Source organism: Dryobates pubescens, chromosome 26 (genome assembly GCF_014839835.1).
Source record: "Dryobates pubescens isolate bDryPub1 chromosome 26, bDryPub1.pri, whole genome shotgun sequence".
In the NCBI taxonomy this organism is placed as follows: domain Eukaryota; kingdom Metazoa; phylum Chordata; class Aves; order Piciformes; family Picidae; genus Dryobates; species Dryobates pubescens.
The window spans coordinates 6,830,893-6,848,314 of NC_071637.1; the positions used below are offsets into that span (position 1 = coordinate 6,830,893).

At 43.0% G+C, this 17,422-nt stretch overlaps 1 protein-coding gene across 1 annotated transcript in view; it reads right to left on the bottom strand.

Annotated features, from left to right (window-relative positions):
- PREX1 (phosphatidylinositol-3,4,5-trisphosphate dependent Rac exchange factor 1) overlaps positions 1 to 17,422 on the bottom strand; it is a 154,465-nt gene that overhangs the window by 3,383 nt on the left and 133,660 nt on the right. The window contains exons 21-37 of the mRNA XM_054173389.1: positions 16,945 to 17,116; positions 15,528 to 15,715; positions 14,613 to 14,774; positions 13,869 to 14,079; positions 12,651 to 12,909; positions 12,156 to 12,362; positions 9,919 to 10,007; positions 9,476 to 9,558; positions 8,818 to 8,908; positions 6,993 to 7,121; positions 5,770 to 5,811; positions 3,776 to 3,993; positions 2,949 to 3,048; positions 2,194 to 2,337; positions 1,467 to 1,581; positions 971 to 1,037; positions 49 to 236 (exon numbers count right to left, since the gene is read on the bottom strand). Coding sequence (XP_054029364.1) covers positions 49 to 236; positions 971 to 1,037; positions 1,467 to 1,581; positions 2,194 to 2,337; positions 2,949 to 3,048; positions 3,776 to 3,993; positions 5,770 to 5,811; positions 6,993 to 7,121; positions 8,818 to 8,908; positions 9,476 to 9,558; positions 9,919 to 10,007; positions 12,156 to 12,362; positions 12,651 to 12,909; positions 13,869 to 14,079; positions 14,613 to 14,774; positions 15,528 to 15,715; positions 16,945 to 17,116 — 2,465 coding nt within the window. The remainder of the gene's footprint in view (positions 1 to 48; positions 237 to 970; positions 1,038 to 1,466; positions 1,582 to 2,193; positions 2,338 to 2,948; positions 3,049 to 3,775; positions 3,994 to 5,769; positions 5,812 to 6,992; positions 7,122 to 8,817; positions 8,909 to 9,475; positions 9,559 to 9,918; positions 10,008 to 12,155; positions 12,363 to 12,650; positions 12,910 to 13,868; positions 14,080 to 14,612; positions 14,775 to 15,527; positions 15,716 to 16,944; positions 17,117 to 17,422) is intronic.

Genomic DNA, 17,422 nt, shown 5'->3' on the forward strand with positions numbered 1-17,422 from the left:
ACAAAAGCTCTCAGCACACCAGCAAGAGGAAGGTTTCTGAGCTCTCACCTCTGCATCCCCGTGCCACACATAGTGATCTGACAGGCTCCAAGCCGGTAACAGAGCTCAGAGGAAATAGGTAGCAGGCCAGCCCCTGATGTGTTACTGCTGGAGTATCCCGACTGGGGTGGTTTTGTGTGAATGAAAGACTTCATCAGCCGGCAAAGCTCATCCATTGCATTAATGGGGCGAATAAGCTAAACAATGCCATAGAAAGAAACATTAGTGACATACCTAACACCTTCAGCTATGAAGACATTCACAGTTCTTTATCATATGCCTACACACAAAACTCTACACAGTAACTGCCACAGTAACAACTCTTGCCAATATATAGGAACTTTAGAAGGGGAAAAATACAAACAGTTACTTCAGTTTGAGGCAATTATTTTTGCAGTCATCACAAATCACACAGATTGCTCACAGTGTACAGAACAACTGCACAAAGTGTCTCTGATTTTTGCTTTCCCTGCAGTAGTATTTAGTGCGTTCCATCCACATCGCCTGCCCCAGCTGGACAGCCAGCCTTCACGTGGGTGGCTGGGAAGTGCTTTTTCCCTGTTGCTTCCTTCTCTAGTTGTGAACAAAGCAGGACTTGCAAATTGAACATTTGCTCATTTTCATGCATCTGTGTGAAAGGAAGATGAATTAGTTCTGTCTCACATCAGATGTCAAATTTAGCAGGGGCAGTCAGGGTGATAGGAGTCTTGTCAGCGCCTACATTACGGGGCGTGCATCTACCCCAGTTTTGCACCTTTTCTGCAAAAGAACTGTGGCCAAGCTGCAGCTCTTCAGGGCAGGGAATACTCTTTAAATGATGTTTGGGTTTGTAGAGGCCTGCCAAGTGGGTATCCTATGCCTGGGATTTTAGAGGGGTAGAATTAATAGTTCTATGAGAGTTTGACTACAGAAATAAATACAACAGCAATACCTGGTCAATCTTCACTGCAGTAGTATTGGAATCAGTGGGCAGGTTTGATCTCTCTAGGTAAAATGTCCTGCAAAAAGGCCAGCAAGGATTACATTAGCTGCTGTGTCTCACATCAAGCACATACATGTATATACTATCCTGCATAAAACATCTGAAGACTTTGCTAAATATCTTGTACTTCAAAATCTACTTCCCTTATCATTTTGATTGCAGTAATTCACAGAGCCTGTATTAAAATATTCCAAATTCCCACCTTCAAGTAATTCTACCTCTGAAGTTAAATTGGACAGGAATTTCATCCTGTGGAGTACACTCCTTCAGGATGAGCTCAGCTAGGGGAGGGAAATTAACAAGCTTCCCATGCAAGGAGGATCTCCAAAAGTCATATTTGTAAAGAGACCATGAGGGGTGGCATATCTTTTTCGCTAAATTTGAAGTCCTTAGCAAAAGGTGAGCTTTTCAATGTCTTTTAAGGCAGAGGAGAAGCATGAAATACCTGAGTTTACGGTAGTACTGCTGCACTTTTTCAAGTGAAATCCCATTAATTTGCTGGGGGAGTTCTTCTAGAGATGAGCCAGGTGCTTGTGATTGCCCCTCCATACTCTCCAGAGCTGAAGAAGAAAACATTTTACTAAACCTATGTTATTAGTTTTCCTTTTATTCATTCATTTATCTCTGCCTCCTCTCTCAGCTCAGCAAATGACTGGTTAGACTGGCTCTGTTACCGCTTAAACTGGATCCATTTCCCAGTGTGGGAATATAGTGTAGTGACAAAGGTGAACTTCAGAGAAAGCAGCTCTAACAGCAGTCACTTCCCATTAATGCCTACTTAATGGACATTTCCTGTATTGTATTTTGGAGTATTTGCTTATCAAGTTAACTTCCAGACAATTGTCATGGTGTATGCTTCTAAAATATCTTTCCAAGCCTGGGAACATCTCCTGATGCCATAGTAGCTCAGATTGTCTCTGTAGTCCAACAGAATGTCTCTCTGGCCTTTATAGGAAGACAGAAAATAAAGCCCCAAACAGGAACATCTTATTCTCATGACTGTTTTACTCTAAAATCTAGCACTCCCCAAGTCTTCCCAGAGCAGTAACATCTGTTTCATAGCTATGCCTGTAGGTCTCGGCTGCATTACACAAGAGCTTCGTGGGCACTGCTTTGAACCTTTCAACATTAGCAGTTAGCTTATTTTTCTCAATCAAGCTGTTTATAGACACCTTTTGTAAAGAGCACCGTGTGCAGCTTCAAGCTTCCCCCATTCTGAAACCGAGAAGGCAGTTTGGAGAAGTAGTAGCTGTCAAGATAAAAGATAACCTTCAAGGCCTGACGACTTCCTTCAATGTGGTAGAAGACATGAGTATCTGGAGAAAGAAAGATAAAACACTTGCTGCTTTACCACACCTTGCTGAGTTTGTCAGATTATCTAATGCCATTTCCCATTGCCACCATTAGCTGAGTAAGGCTTGTTGAGAAGCTCTGAAACACAGCCTTAAGCAGATACACAGCTAGCATGACCTAGCATGATCTTTGATGCTAGTATGATAAACAAGGGTCGTAATTAAAATCCCATTTTGCTTCATGGCACCTCAGTCGGTAAACATGGAGAGAGATCTGCAGGGTGGGACACACAAGAGCTAGGGAGGGACAGTCCCCAGCTTAGGTTATGTGCTGCATCACAAACATCTCTCAAGCACTGCCCATCCTTTGTCCTATCTCCCTCTGTGTGAGATCACAGAGGCTGGGTATGCTGGCACACCCTATGTACAAATCACAGAACATGCCACCAGCATCCCACCGTGTCAGTGCTGCTGCTTATGCTGTGTGTTTGCAGTGCAAGCTGAGAGAACACAACAGAGAAACTGCTCAGTGCTCCCCAGGTCTGACATGGTCTGTTAGATTTATAATTTGAGAGGACATTAACCCAGAAATCTATCAAGAAAAAAAGAACTTTGAAGAAACAGAGACTACTCACTTGCTACAAGACTTTCATCCAGCTGCTTGAAATAGAAGGCAACTTTGTCCAGTTCAGTCAGAGTGACCTGGATGTCCTCCAGCATGGTACGCTCCTCCTTCTGTAGAGCAAAGAAACAGATATAAATGGGTTATAATCTGCCAGAAAGAGAGTAGTGGCAGGAAGGCAGCTGTTATGGGCATGCTTTGGATCAGGAGACCTAGAGCAGAAGGTGGAACTTTCTAATAGCTTTCAGTTATTCCATTAAATAATTAGCTGACAAGGTGAAAACCAAATGCTGCTCCTCTGTAGTCTCAGAGCTAATTGTGTCTTTTTTCTTTATGCTTTTGCAGTTGTGGTAGCTGTGGCTCCTCTCCTTATAAATGGTGCCTCAAATAGCAGCACCAGGGAAGTGCAGCCTGCCTAGTCTCTAAGTGTCCAGTGTATGAACACAAGCCTAGATTTCTGTGTTAGAGCTCTTGAAATACTCAGAACTTTCTCACCTATTGGTTGAAATGTGTGTTTTCACCAGAAGATGGCAGGCCACACATATGCCACCAACATACAAGCAGCGAAACCTAGATGTGGCAGCATTACTCCAAGCACAAACGCAGACAGATTCCCACAGTGTTCCAGTGTGACAGTGGGTCCAGTATTTGTGAGGAGATGAAAATGATGGGATGTGGCATACTGGCACATGGCTGTCAGCAGTAGGAATTCCCAGAGGTTGCTGTAGTGAGAGTTTAAACTTGCTGCTAGAATGAAGGGCTCTGGCTGCGCTGTGAGTGTCAGAGCAGCACACAGGCAAGTGTGAGCAGACCCAAGGGTTCCTCAACTTGTCATCTTACCACAGCAGGGGAGAGGAGAGACTGGTAGTTGAGTAAAACACCAGTGGCTGCTATCTGCTCCAGCCATTTTCTGCTGGCATCTCTGCTGCTCTCTTCATACTCCCCATTGTTGTTGTATCGATAGTTGAGGGCAGCCAGTAGCTGCTCTGAAAAGGTGCAAATAGCAGCCACAACAGACTGACAGAAGATGGAATCACGTCTCAGCTGTAGCTCCGTATCTGCCAGAGAAGGGGTAGAAGCATAAAGAAGTGGTGAGCACATTTGTCTTTCATCTCACTGCCAAAGAGCAATTTCTCTGTGTGTGTGCACATGACATTTGGCTTCTGCTGTAGCTTTGCACAGACTTAACAGATAACCTCTTCTTGCTGACTTACCCAGCTATACAGATAAAGACACATAGCTGGAGCATGTCTGAAGATTTTCTAGTCCACTTGACTGTTTATTGCCACCTCTGCCATCTGCATGATTGTTCTTCCAACTGGGAAGAGCTGTAACTCCTTGATGCCATAGCTGGACTGATTCACTTCTTTTAATGCTTACAGAAGCAAGAGAATTCCTGAAAGAAGGTCTCTGCCATTACTTCTCTCCTGGGCTATTAGAGATTCATCTTCCCCCCTCCATCTGTATTTTGTGGGCTTTCCATATGCTTAATGCATTAACTGGGCCTGCCCATCCGACACCGACTGGTTTATGTTTCCTGGGAGAATTGCCCCTGCGTTAACTTTGCTTCCAGCCTGCCTGCCAAGCAGCCACATGCTGGTCACATCAACCCCGTCACACTTAAGGGGATTGCAGGCCAAAAAGGCACATGAATAAGTGACGAGCTGCTTCCCAGGCACCCTGGGCTCCACCAGCAGGCACTGCAGTACAGCAGTGTCTCATTGGCAAGGCAGCGTTCCCCAGAGAAAGGAGCTAAAGACATCACCCAGAGGCTCTAAGATCTGGATTATTTTTATAAAGCACAGAACAGAATAGACTGAATAATAAACTGCAGGCCCTGAGCCATACTCTCAACTTAAGGGCAGTCAATCCTTCTAGCAGTACACCTCTGTGCAGCTGGAGTAAGGCAGAGAGAGCTTAGGACTGCCCTCAAGGCATGGGAATCCCTGGTGCCATGAAGCTGCCACAGCCAATTCAGTGTCATCTGCTCTTCCATTCTTTCCATGGGATGTTCATGGAAATGCTGCAGGTGATGGGGTGCAGGTAGAGACTTAGGCAGCCACTGTATCTGCTATCATTAAAGACAGCCTATACAGACTGACATTATAGGCTGGTTGGGACAGACTCATGGACCAGCCCTGGCAGTAGCTGAGAGGTGACTTAGAGCCACACAGACCTCACATCTTCATTCTGTGAAGACTTGAAAATAAAGCCTGGCACCCTGAAATGTGGACAGGTTGTTCCAGTTATTTGAAGTACACCAAGAAGGTGTTTTAGTTACCAAAAGACTGCACATTCACTGCAGGGAAAGGCCTGTCCCTTGCTCTGTGAGCACAGTGTTTTGTGCATGGCAACACATTAATGATGTCCAGAGCGTATTTAGCCGCTGCCTGCACACTTAGGGTCTTAGCCTGCTCCTGGCTGTAATTTCAGTTTACACAACCCTAATTCCTAACATGCCTGCCCCATTTGGGACAGGGTCCATGGTCTCACAGAAAGTTGTGCAATAGGTCTCATTTTTGCTGCATGTTCTCACCACAGCAGGAAACAGTAAAGGCCATCTGGGAAGGAGGGTTGCACAAAGGGAAAAATGAAGACAGTAAAAAGAAAAACAGTGCTTGTGAAACAGCAGCAGCCAGGCAGGTAACAAAAGCAGCCTACAGTGAATTAAGTAACATAAACTGAAGAGCAGATGTCAGATGCGTGAGAAATGCTTGCATAAAATGCTAGGGAAAAACCTAAACGCTAAGGAAAAGCAAAACGTTTTGATGTGCGCACATGCATGTGCATAAAACTGTGTATGTGATGTTCTGCAACAAATCAGATCCCCTTACCTGTGCATTTTAACAAGGCCAAAAGCAGCTGATTCTTCCCATCTAAAACAGTGAAGAAAAGGAATGCTCTAGTCAACATGATACCAAGGCAGCTTTGATCGCAGTCTCCTCATTCCCTACAATCCCTGGCCCTGTGTGGCCATTTCTATTTACTCTAGTAGTCCTTACTCACACAGACATGCAAATGACTGAAAAAGTAACAAGGTGTACATCAAAAACTTTGTTACAGGCTAAATGCTCTGTTAACTGCTGTGAATTACTGAAAACAAATCCTGCACTAGGCTGTGGTACTTTCAGGCTACGCCTTTAAAATTTTTCAAAGATCTTGAACAAAAAGCAGTAAAATGTAAATCAATCATTAAAAATAATGATAGTTCTAAACAATCCCATTGGAGAGATAAAGGACATAAGCTCTCCCCGCCTCTTTACTCTGGGAGCTACTAACTTGCTTCTGCTTGACCTTGGCTGCTTTGGTTTGGCTAAGTCTAACATCCCTCTGCTCCTTTCTCTTGTCCCTTTTGTGTACAGGGCAGGCAAAGGGGGGACAGGAAGGGAGAAGCTATTAGCTTGCCCTGGTCTTTGACCACGGGAGGTCCTTGTGCTGTTCACTAACAGTAAATACCTGTAAATATTGTAAATACTGTATATTTTCTACATTCTGGTTGTATTCCATTGTAGATTCTATTTTTGCTTGTGAATACAGCTTGCATTCGCTTCCAGCTGAGCTGGTCTGGCAGATTTAATGATGATAAGTTTTCAACCCACCACATAGGCACATCCCTTAGGAGGTGATTTCTGCCCAGTGCTTTGCACTGGACTGTAAACATCAGATTCAGCTCCTGTTCCAGTGCAGCCAGGCTGCAATAGCTTTTGAATAGTGCAGTATCTGATTAGCATTCATTTCAATTTGGAACACACCAAGCACCTCTCTCCTTTTTCTAAAAGGGTTGGAAAAAAGCACAGGGAAATAGATCAGTCTGGTATCGTTCTGTCTGAATGAGCTGATGGAACAAAACGTAAGAGGGAGTTCTGTGGAACTGCCGCAGAGGTGAGATTTTACTGTACAGCACTGGGACTTGGCACACAGCAACCTGCTTCACCTGTTCTCTACAGCCAGCACAGCCTATTACAAATTGAGATAAAATGATAAAATGAATTGCTAAGACTTAACTAGATCGAGATCATTTCTCCCTGAAGCCAGTAACCAACTTTTCTGTAATTACCTTCCACATGTTTTTGTATGATTTCAACGAGGTTCTTGATGCGCAGGGGCAGGTTCCACGGATCTTCTTGAATGCTGGCTTGAATGTTGTTCCGGCACCTAACTGTGGTTTCTTCCTTCTGCTTGAACTCTAGAAAGAATGGAGTTTGTTAGCCATTAAGGGAAAACTACATAGCTGAGGGTGGCTTGTGAGTCATAATGTGTACACAGACGAAAGCAGAGATACAGGTATCAACAGCAACAAAAAGATGTGGAAATAGATCCAATACAGAAGGGTAAAAACCCTGTTCCCAGACTCTCATGGTCAGCAGCATTGTTTTCCAGACGGCAGATTAGATGTACAAAGGTGACACGCACAAAGGGACCTCTGCACTACCCACAAAGCAGAGAGTTCTCTCTGCTTTCTCTGCCTTCAGTAATGTGCAGGCAGCTGTATCAGGTAGCTCTAGAGTCTTGGCTGTGCAGAATCAGATCAACTTTTTTTCGGTTGCAACTGTCACATCCCATAATACTGATGAGATGTTATGAAATAGTCTGCCTTCTTTCCCCTGATGGAAGCTAATTATTTGATTCCAGAGCAGGAGATTTGCTCTCTGTGATTTAGCTAGGTAGCTGAGCCAAATACCCCATTGTTGGTAATAAAATGCACAGGCAGACAGAAAACACAGAAAAACTGTGCCAAATAACTGCTCGGGAAAGGAAATGGGACAGCATTCAAACCCACATCCATCACTGGAAGGTGTCTATGGGAGCCATTAAAACAGGCACTTTGGTCCAAGATTACAGCCGAGTGGAAGCATGGCCTGCCCTGCGCCTCAGTGCGATGAGTGTGGGATCTTCAGTTAACTAAAAGACTCTCACTGTAATTAATCTAGTTTTAATAAATGAGGCTCTGTTTAAGCAAAATAAAATAAAGGAAGTGAACACAGGGTGCCTGTTGTTTCTTGACTTCATTCAAACAGTGCATGGAAAGACTAACAGATATTCTACATAAATGTGACTCTGTTTGGAGAGATGAGTTCATGTAACAGAACTTCATAGGAGTTATTTCTGGAGTCAGGAAAGAAAAAGCTGAAAAAGTCCTGTTCTCGAGTTTGCCGCTGAACTTAAACACAGAGCGTGCCAAAGGCTGGAGCATGGGCATGACTGCAGCACCTGAAGTGTAGTAGGAAACATTTCAGATTTCAAGTGGGAAAGGAAATGCAGTAAATGTTCAGAAAATGAAGTTGTGTGTATTTCAGTGAGAGCAGGAACCACATCCTGGGCCCCAAACCCATTAAGACCAAAGTCTCATCATGCTCCCTGAGGAAAAAGAAAACACGGCATCGTTTGTTTGCTCTCTCTGGGAATCAGTTTTCAAAATACATGTCATGTGAAGATGAGTTTACTCTGGCAATTATCCATCTGAAGAAAAGCAGAGTAAGTCATTAAGCAAACTCAGGCAGAACCTTTTGGTGCCTCAGATCTACAGTGGTCAGCCCCTCATTAGCTTATCAGTGCTCATTTACCTTGTGTCTGGCCTATCTCGTACCTTCAGAGATACATATCAGTGTTCACATCAAAGGAGAGATTTGGAGACTTGTGAAAGAGCTATGAGGACTCAGCAGCACACAACAGAGGTGTTGTGTGTGTTTCAGAATGAAATGTGTGAAAATGACCTTTTAAGGCTGCAAGATTTCAATGGCCAGGCAGAGTAACCTGCCTTTAATGTATGACTAGGTAGACTGCATAGTTTTGTGACTGTGTGGCCATACAGCACAGATGCATTCATGTTAAGCTCCTAATCCCTAGCAGATCCATTGAATACCATCAACCTTTTTCTTTACCTTGCAGACTGTGGTCCATTGGAAAGTGCTTGGTTTCTTCAAAGGCCTTAGTTATTACTGGTCCTTTTAGAAGTGCATTGATTGCATCAACCTACAATGGGAATGTTTTCAGTGTTAGTAAGATTTCCAGAGGGAAAGCTGAACAGAACTCTTGTAGGAATAGGCAAAAGCCATTTCACTTGTATTTTGGAGTGATTTCCTGTTGACAAATTAAGACCTCCTAACCATGAACTGGCCTCAAGAGCCTCACTTTGAATACAACACAATCACGATCTACAGGCTGATAACAGATAACACACAACAGTTCTCTGGAGCTTTACAACCACAAAGGCATCTGTTGGCTAAATTTGTGAGGACTCTCCTGAGATCTGTAAAAGTGATACATTAGAATTTTGTTCACCTTTTCCTCTTCTTCATGAAGAGGCTTTTCACCCCTTAGTCTAACTCCTGATAAGACAGGTCACCCTTGCTTAAAATCACATAAAGGAACCTGCACGTCAACAAAACTGATTCTGCTGTCTTGTACTTGCTTACACTGTACTCCCAAAATCTTGATAGCTTGTCTTGCCTCAAATGATGCTTTCATTAAGCAATTTCTTGTAATGACACTGATTGATAAAGAGAAATACATTCTGTGCAAGGAAAATGCTTTACATACCTGGTTAAAAAGATGTTCCAGGCAGCCATGAAGTTTGTCTTGTTTGTCTAAAGGAATTCTCATATCATTGGGAAGCTCATCTCCTAATAAAGACAGAAGAAGAGCTTATCACTGTCTTACAAACCTGATCTGTGATGAGCCCAGAGATGATGCAAGCACACCTTCACATGAGAGTGGGTTAAAATTGATTACTGCTTTATCTCTAATTCATAGATCAAACCATCTAATAACTACAAAAGCCTACTCTGCCTAATACCTCTTCCATATCCCAAACTGACTGTGGGTCATTAGAGAAAGAACAAATCTCTATGTTCTGGTGATTAGTTTTGAAGAAACCACATGTGGAACTTAAATATGCAAGTACTTATAAACAGCAAAGGGTTATCAGGTCTCCTAAGGCACCTGGTCCATGAAGAATGCAGGTAACCTCTGGATGTACTCACCTGATCCCATCTCGTCACTGCCCAGGTAAGAGCTATTGCTCCGCACACTGGTGTATGACAGCACCGAGTCCCGGTTACTGTTACATTCACTGAAAGGAAAAGCACAGAGGGTGACTGAATACAGGCTGTCCTTACAGCCACTCTCTGATGTATTATCCTCCTCTTTTCATTAAGACCACAATCCCTCAAACCAATTCTGTTACACTTACACAAAAGAAAACCTAATGACATTACTCAACATCTGTTAGCAGTTCTCAGAATACTACAGCATCAAGCTCCAGCACATATTGAAGCCATAGTAGCACAGACATTGGAGATGGGATTGGAAATTTACAGTCCATACTACTGGAGAACCAGGCACTGCATACCCTGAAACTATCTCAGGAAGGAGAGGAGTGGCTACAGTTGGCTTCTGTTGGTTCCTGAACACCTAGAAAATTCTGGTATGAATGACCTGTTTGAAGTTCACTTTGCACTACCTATAACTTAATAAAGGTAATCACAAAGGTGTGGATCTCCAAAACTGTCCCACTCCAATTAAGTACCGCTGGTTTTAATGGTACAAACCCAAGACGAAGCCTAGGATATTCTCCATATTGTCTCTTCCTCTGTTTTTATTTTAGACCAAGATGAAATGGAAATCTAAGATCAACTGGAAGAACCCTCATCAGGGGTCTTATCTGTCCTCTGTTAAACTTGTTTGCAAAGAAATCTATTTTTTCCAAAGAAGATGAATACTTCTGGCAACTACTCTGCAGTACAAACCCTTGTGAAATGTGAATTACACCTCCAAATGATCCCAGAAAAAGAAGCATGGGTAATGTAAACAAGGTATTTTCTTATCAATAATCTTCTTATTTTTGTAGCTCCTCAGTAGCTACAGCTCAAAACCCATCAACATAGTTTTTCTCCCTTGAGTAACTATTACCTGTAACATATTTGCTTAATTCTCTGCTTCTGTTTAATAAAGGTAACACAGAATTATCTTGCTCATGGTACACCAAAGTGGAGAATGCTGGAACAAGTGGCAGACCCACAGAGACTGTTTCTAATGTCACCTTGTTACCCAGAATAGATTAGCCTCAATCACAGGCACCATCTAAACTAAGGGGCTTTCATAATGGGACTCCAATCAGCAATGAAGGAAACACAGCACATTTCAACAGAAAAAGCTTTGGAGCACATGCAGATTTCAACCTAACCTAACAAAGAGAGTGTACAGATCTCAACATTGTAAGAGCTGGTTTTGTTTCTACATTGTCCTTCAAGATGTTCTGTATTCAAATGGACAAGACCCTGAGCAGCCCATCTTGTTGGACCTTTTCTGAGCAATAGATTGGACCACACGGGCTCCAGACCCTCCTCCCAGGGCAGGCTGTCACTTTCACAGTCCTGCATGAATTTAACAGATTACTACTTGTAGTAGCACGAACCCCACAGCAAATAAAGGCTCAGGCCTGTAGCCTGGAGGTTGCAAAGCCACGTCATTCATTCAAATTACTGTCATCCTCCCAACCCTCTCTGAAGTGTCTGCACTCCTCCATACAGACAAAACCCTCTGGCCTTACTATAAATATCAAAATGGCCTGTTAGGGACATGAAGTTGCAATGGTCTGACACAACTGCAGCCTGTTATTCCATTTCTTCTGAAGCTGAGCTTCCAACGTTTCCTCCCAAGAAAGAGAGTCTTGGTGTCTGTGTGATGTCCTCCAGTAGCAAATATTCCTGGAGAAGCAGCAGTCATCATACCCCAAACCCAAGATTTTGAGACACCTGAATAAACATTTGCATTTGTGGTTTCAAAGGCTCACTAAAAATAAGGAACTCAAGGTCCATTTCAGTTTCTGAGTGGTTTTGACTTTCAGGAAAACCTCAAATGGGAACATCCCCTTACAAAAGTGGCTATTATAGGACCAAGCAGTCTGCAAACTCTGCTGAGCTTCTGTAGTTTCCAGCTCTGTGATAAAGAAAGGGAAAGTCACACTAGACCTACTCATTTCATTTCATTCAATTACCTACAAAGGTTAGTAATTTGGCATTGTTATGAGGAAAGGTTTTTGCTGTGTAGGGGTCTCCATGGTAATAATTGTAACGAAGTAACTACAGCTAGTGAGCGTTTCACTAAGTGAGTACAGAATGACTGACTGAAAAATAATCTGCCTGCTGAATCCATACCTGGATTAGAACTTCCAAACACTATACTAGTAAGATCAAAGTGGTAGAGTCTTCAGACTAACCTGTAGGAGTCTCTGAAACTCATTGTATCATGTCCAGAGTCTTCCTGGTCCTCCTCAGAAACTTTGAAACAGACCTTCTTGATTCCACCATGCTCAGCTTTGTCAGGATCACTCTCTTCTGCTCCCAGAGAAGGTGGAGGTGTCTCTTCAGTAGATGGTGGCTCACAGGCACCACCTTCTGTAGGTTCTGTTATGGTGGACAAAAGTCTGCAAAAGTAGAACACACAGCTCTCTGGTGGGCACTCTCACAAATCAGGTGAAACGAGCAAGGCTGGAACTCAGCTATGTGAAATCAAAAGTGACCTTGCAGCATTTCACAGACTGCAGCACCCACTGAAAGGGGCTCACAGAAATCCATGAACCCCAGTTCACTAAAGGAGAAAAACAAGCCCCTGCCAGTTATGCACAATACAAGGACCCGCTGCTATTTCGGAGGTTCAGGCCTCCCTTTTGTCAGACTTGCTCTCTGCAGTGCACAGAGGATTCTGTACTCACTTATTTATCTGAACGACATACTGCTTCATTTCCTTCACTGCTATGTCAAGCTTGTTGAAGAGGTGCAAGTAGGAGTCCTGTATCTCTCGATCTTCCTGTTTCAGCAGAAAACTGAGTCCCCTTTCTTCCTGAACTGTTCCTCCATTCTGCTGGCCAAAGCTACCATCGAGATCTCCATCTTCTGGGGTCAGACATCTCCAGGATGGTGCAGCCATAGTGGTGATGCAATGTTGAGTATACGAGACTGGATTTAAGGTACCTACTAAACATTGAAGGGCCTAGTTAGCATAGGTCTCATGACTTTACCCACTCCATCCCAATCATGACCTTTCAAAATTGGTGCCATTCTAACAGGAAAAACCCAACACTTCATAGCATTATTTAACATCATTACATCCTATCACCAAAACACCAGTTTTAAAATAAGAGTAAGTGTTTCTCTCCTGGCATGTCAGCTAGATGTTCTGAATTTACTGCAGTCTAGAAAGAGGTTAAATTATGGAAGGACAGCAAGTGTCCACTGCTATACCCATACACATACCAAGCATAGTACCTAAAAGCATTTGTTGAAATGTGAATGAATTCGGGTTCTCAGGAGTCGGTTTGTTATCGTTCCAGCTTTACAAACACACTCACACACACAGACATGTATAAAAAGAAATGGGATAGTGTCCTCACAGAAGAGAAATAAATTTCCTTTTCATTTAAAAATGCTGACAGGTTTGCTTTAGTACTTTGCTAACCACCTTAGCTTGCAGTAAAAATACTACAGAATTTTAGTATCTTCAAGTGAGCAGGGCTGCTTTATCGTCCTCACTTTGAACAGTCAATGCCATTCTTCAGAAGACTGGTTAGCATACACTTCCCTGTGTCTCTTCTAAACACTCCTGCACTCTGATTGTCACAAGACAATAAATCAGAAGCATATTAGGTGAGATCACAATTCTGGAACTCAAGCAATCAGGTTGTAGGACAAATGCTGTCCTGCAGCTATTTATCAGAAAATAGATTTCCCTGACAGAGACTTTCAGCTCCAGTGCATGGAAGTTATTTAGTAATGACAAAAGAAAACTGCACTACAGTCTGATTTGCTCTGATTTTAAGGAGGAAAAAAGTACTGACAAGACTGTGTTTGTTTGGAACTTATTTTGACCTTGCTGAGCAGTGGAAAGACACAGATGCAGACAAAACCAGCATGATTTGAAAGTTAATTATCACCTTGTTCTGGATCAAGACCAATAATAGAGGGTTTCCGTCCAATGCGAATGCTGAACGACCTCCCTGCTGAGGTAGTGTTTTTGGGGTATGAGACCTCCATGAGGTTAATGTGGCAGTTGGTGGGGCAGAAATCCATGCTGTTAAGGGCATGTGGTTCCGTGATGGCTTGTTTGAAGGCTGGGCTCACCTTTGTTTTCAATTCATCTGCAAACTGGGAGAAATAAAGCAAGCTCATGCTACTTCCCTTGCCCAAAATTATGATGCAATACAAAGAATCCTTTTCCTGCCTCCTGTTCAAGAATCATGATTTCTGCTGCAGCTGGAGTAACACATTAGGAAAGACAGCTCATAAAAGAATAACTGAGAACAATTAACTACACCTGAGCTACAAACAGCTCAGCTAACTGCATGAAAAGTACACACACGGCTTGTTTATGCTACAACACATTGTACTTAAATTCATGTTAAGTCAGACACTGATTATTCTGTTATAATTTAGTCACTAACGTGGTGGAAATGAACCTGCAATAAAGTAACTAAGCTCTGAAAAGCTGGAAGGAGTGATTCACAGATAAGACCTTTTTTCCTCAACATTTGCCATTTCAGTAACTTGCAGAGCTCCTTCCACACCTCCAGGACACCCACCTCTAAAGCAGTATGGATTCATGAATAAAGAATACTAAGACCCAGTTATCACAATGAAGTATTGTCTTGAGACTCCACCATTAACTAGTAGTGTTGTACCTCTTGGTAGTTTGTGAGCCTTCTGCTAATGCTTTCCAGCTTAGTGTCACAGATTTGCCGGAATTCATACTGGGGCATGGTGGCCACAGCACTGCTTAGGGATATAAGTCTTCTGCAGTTCCTTACAAAGTGATTGTCCTCTGCAGCAAAGGCCTCTAAAATCTAAGCAAAAAGACAGGATGTCAATGATATGAGACTTGACAGTGAGGGAAAACAGTTTTCTTCCACCGAGTAAGTGGCAAAGTCATGGTTGACTAAAGCTGCCTTCAGAACAAGCTGCCTTTATTACCAGCTGAGAACCACTACCATGTCTAACCCCCAGAGTCAGAAAACATCCCTCAAAATTTTTCAGAATAACTCAAGTATATTCAAATATCCACTGTGCACTGTCAAAGGTACCTGCTCTGGTGTCCTTTCATGGGGCATAACAATGATCTTACTGGGACGTGACAGAAACATTTACTGTTAGCTCATTATCATCACAAATGACCAAAATACTAAGTGTGCTGCTGCTTCTCAATACCAGAGGCTCTACTCAATTCCTTTAGTGACCTATGCAGTCTACCAGATGGGAAGAAGCTGCTTGATTTTCTTCCAAGATAAAGAAAATTCTTGCTTGTAAACGTTAATCTTGAGTATCAGCAAAGAGTATGTTACCAGGGAGATAAGAGCGAGAATTCCACGGCTGAGGGCTCCCCTCCCTCTACCTCAGCTGAAATCCTGGAAGCATTTGCTGACTTGCTCATACCAAACAAGCTGTTATAACTTGCTGCATTTTACTGCAGAAAACTCCAAGCAGGGTTGAGAAGACCACGTGCTACCTCATCTGAAGAGCCAAGCCATGCCTGTATTATTGGCTTCCCTGTGCTGTTCAGGAATGAAGCTGATTACATATGATTCTATGTTTTCTGGTACCTTTGCAGTGAGATTGAAGCAACCTTTTGGTTCCACAATTTTCTCCAGGACAAAGGATTTGATTCCTGCACTGCTGACATATTCATACACCACCCCATGCTCCAGGTGGGTGTTATCCACAGTCAGGCTAACAAGAGGAGTTTCCTCACCGATGACCAGTGGAGAGCTAATGGGCTGCGGTGTCTGGGCTGGAACCAAAATAAGTTGTCAGAGATGTTTGGCAGCATACATGAATATAGGCACACACAGGAAGAGAAACCTGTGCAGAGGTATCATTATATGCAAAGACACATACAATCTTTGCCTCAAGGACTCTCTGAGCTATGTACTGCTAGAGGCTGGCAGAGTATTCCAAGAAAGATACTTGCTGTTGGGCACTGCTGGTGACAGTGATAGAGGCACAGACAATTCACATGCTCTAATCCACATTCTGGTGCTCTTCCATGTGTGCATGCACACATCCAGGCACAGGACATTACTTATAGTTCTGTTCAGCATTCAGGCACACAGACCCCAGAAGAAGCTTCCAGAAGGAAGTGAAGTATGTTACTCTCAGAGTCTTCTTGTTTGTAATGACCCTCTGGAAGACTGCTACTTTTCTGTCCAATTTTGGAAAATGCTCCAGATGCATCTTCTGTGCAGCTATGACATTGTCTATGCCATTGTCACCAGAAGAGATATTTAAATTATAGTCCAGTTGAGATTTGACAAAGAATTGCTCACATGCCTCTACCAGGGCACTGCTCCAGCTGTTCCACCATGGAGCTGCACTGTTTGACCATCAGACTAAGGGGTTCACCAGGCCTTAGATGTGATACACAGAGATGTGCATCTGTTCCTGGAGAAGCTGTCAATGGCATCCAGAGAGTCCAGGCTCGTGCCTTTGGATTGAATCTGTCTCAGTATTTCCCCCTACCATCTGCTCTTCTGAATGAGCTCTCAACATGAAGGCGAAGCAGTGAGGTTTTGAGTTACATTTCATAGCTGGAGGAAACACACCACAGTGGCAACATTGTCTGAAAACTTGCTCTGGATCAAAGTAACTTAAAATCTTAATCTTTAATCTTAAATCACAGAAAACAGATTATTCCATGAGGAATTACTTGCAGACATTCCTTCTCCATCTGCTTCTGCCCTGGTTTGTAGAGGCTACCAAATGGTTCTGAAAATGCTGAGCCTTTTCATTCCAGAAACCATCTCTCTTGTAAAGATCAGTCACAGGAGTGTGATTTCTGCCTGTATCTCTATGTTTTCTTCTCATGACTAAACTGCAGCATAAGAACACTTCCTCCAGCAGACCTTGTTCTGTTACAAACCTTTACTAAGATGAAGTATTCCCCAATATAATCACACTTTATATTTCTACTGCACTTCTCCTGCTTGAAGCCCTTGAATTGTCCCTAGGGAGAATCTTTACCTGATTCCTGTTGGCTGCTTTGAAGCAGATTCAATTCTGAGCCTCCTTCCAGTGAAGAGTCTTCTTTGCTGGAGCCAGGATGACTGCCATTCAGATATGCAGTGGATGCTGCTTGCTGAACTCTGTCATCCTCAGCATCTTCATGTGTTCTGTACACCCACTGGTACAATCCCTTTCAAGAGATACAGCCTTCAGCCATGAGCTCAGTACAAATGCCTAATCTTGGTATGTTTGGAGTACAAAGATGAATCTAACTATCAATTTTTGTATCTTCTAAGTTGGCTTCCCTCTGAACTTTGGAGAATACAAGATCTAGATCAATATGAACTGGCACACATATTTGTAGACTTTTTTTGCAACTACAGGCAAATGTAATCAGCTCCCTCAGTAATGCTAAGGCCGTGGCACAGAAGAAAATATGTCAAGAGAGACATGTATAAATTGTTTTTGTGAATGTTTAGAGAGTAGAAAAGCACAG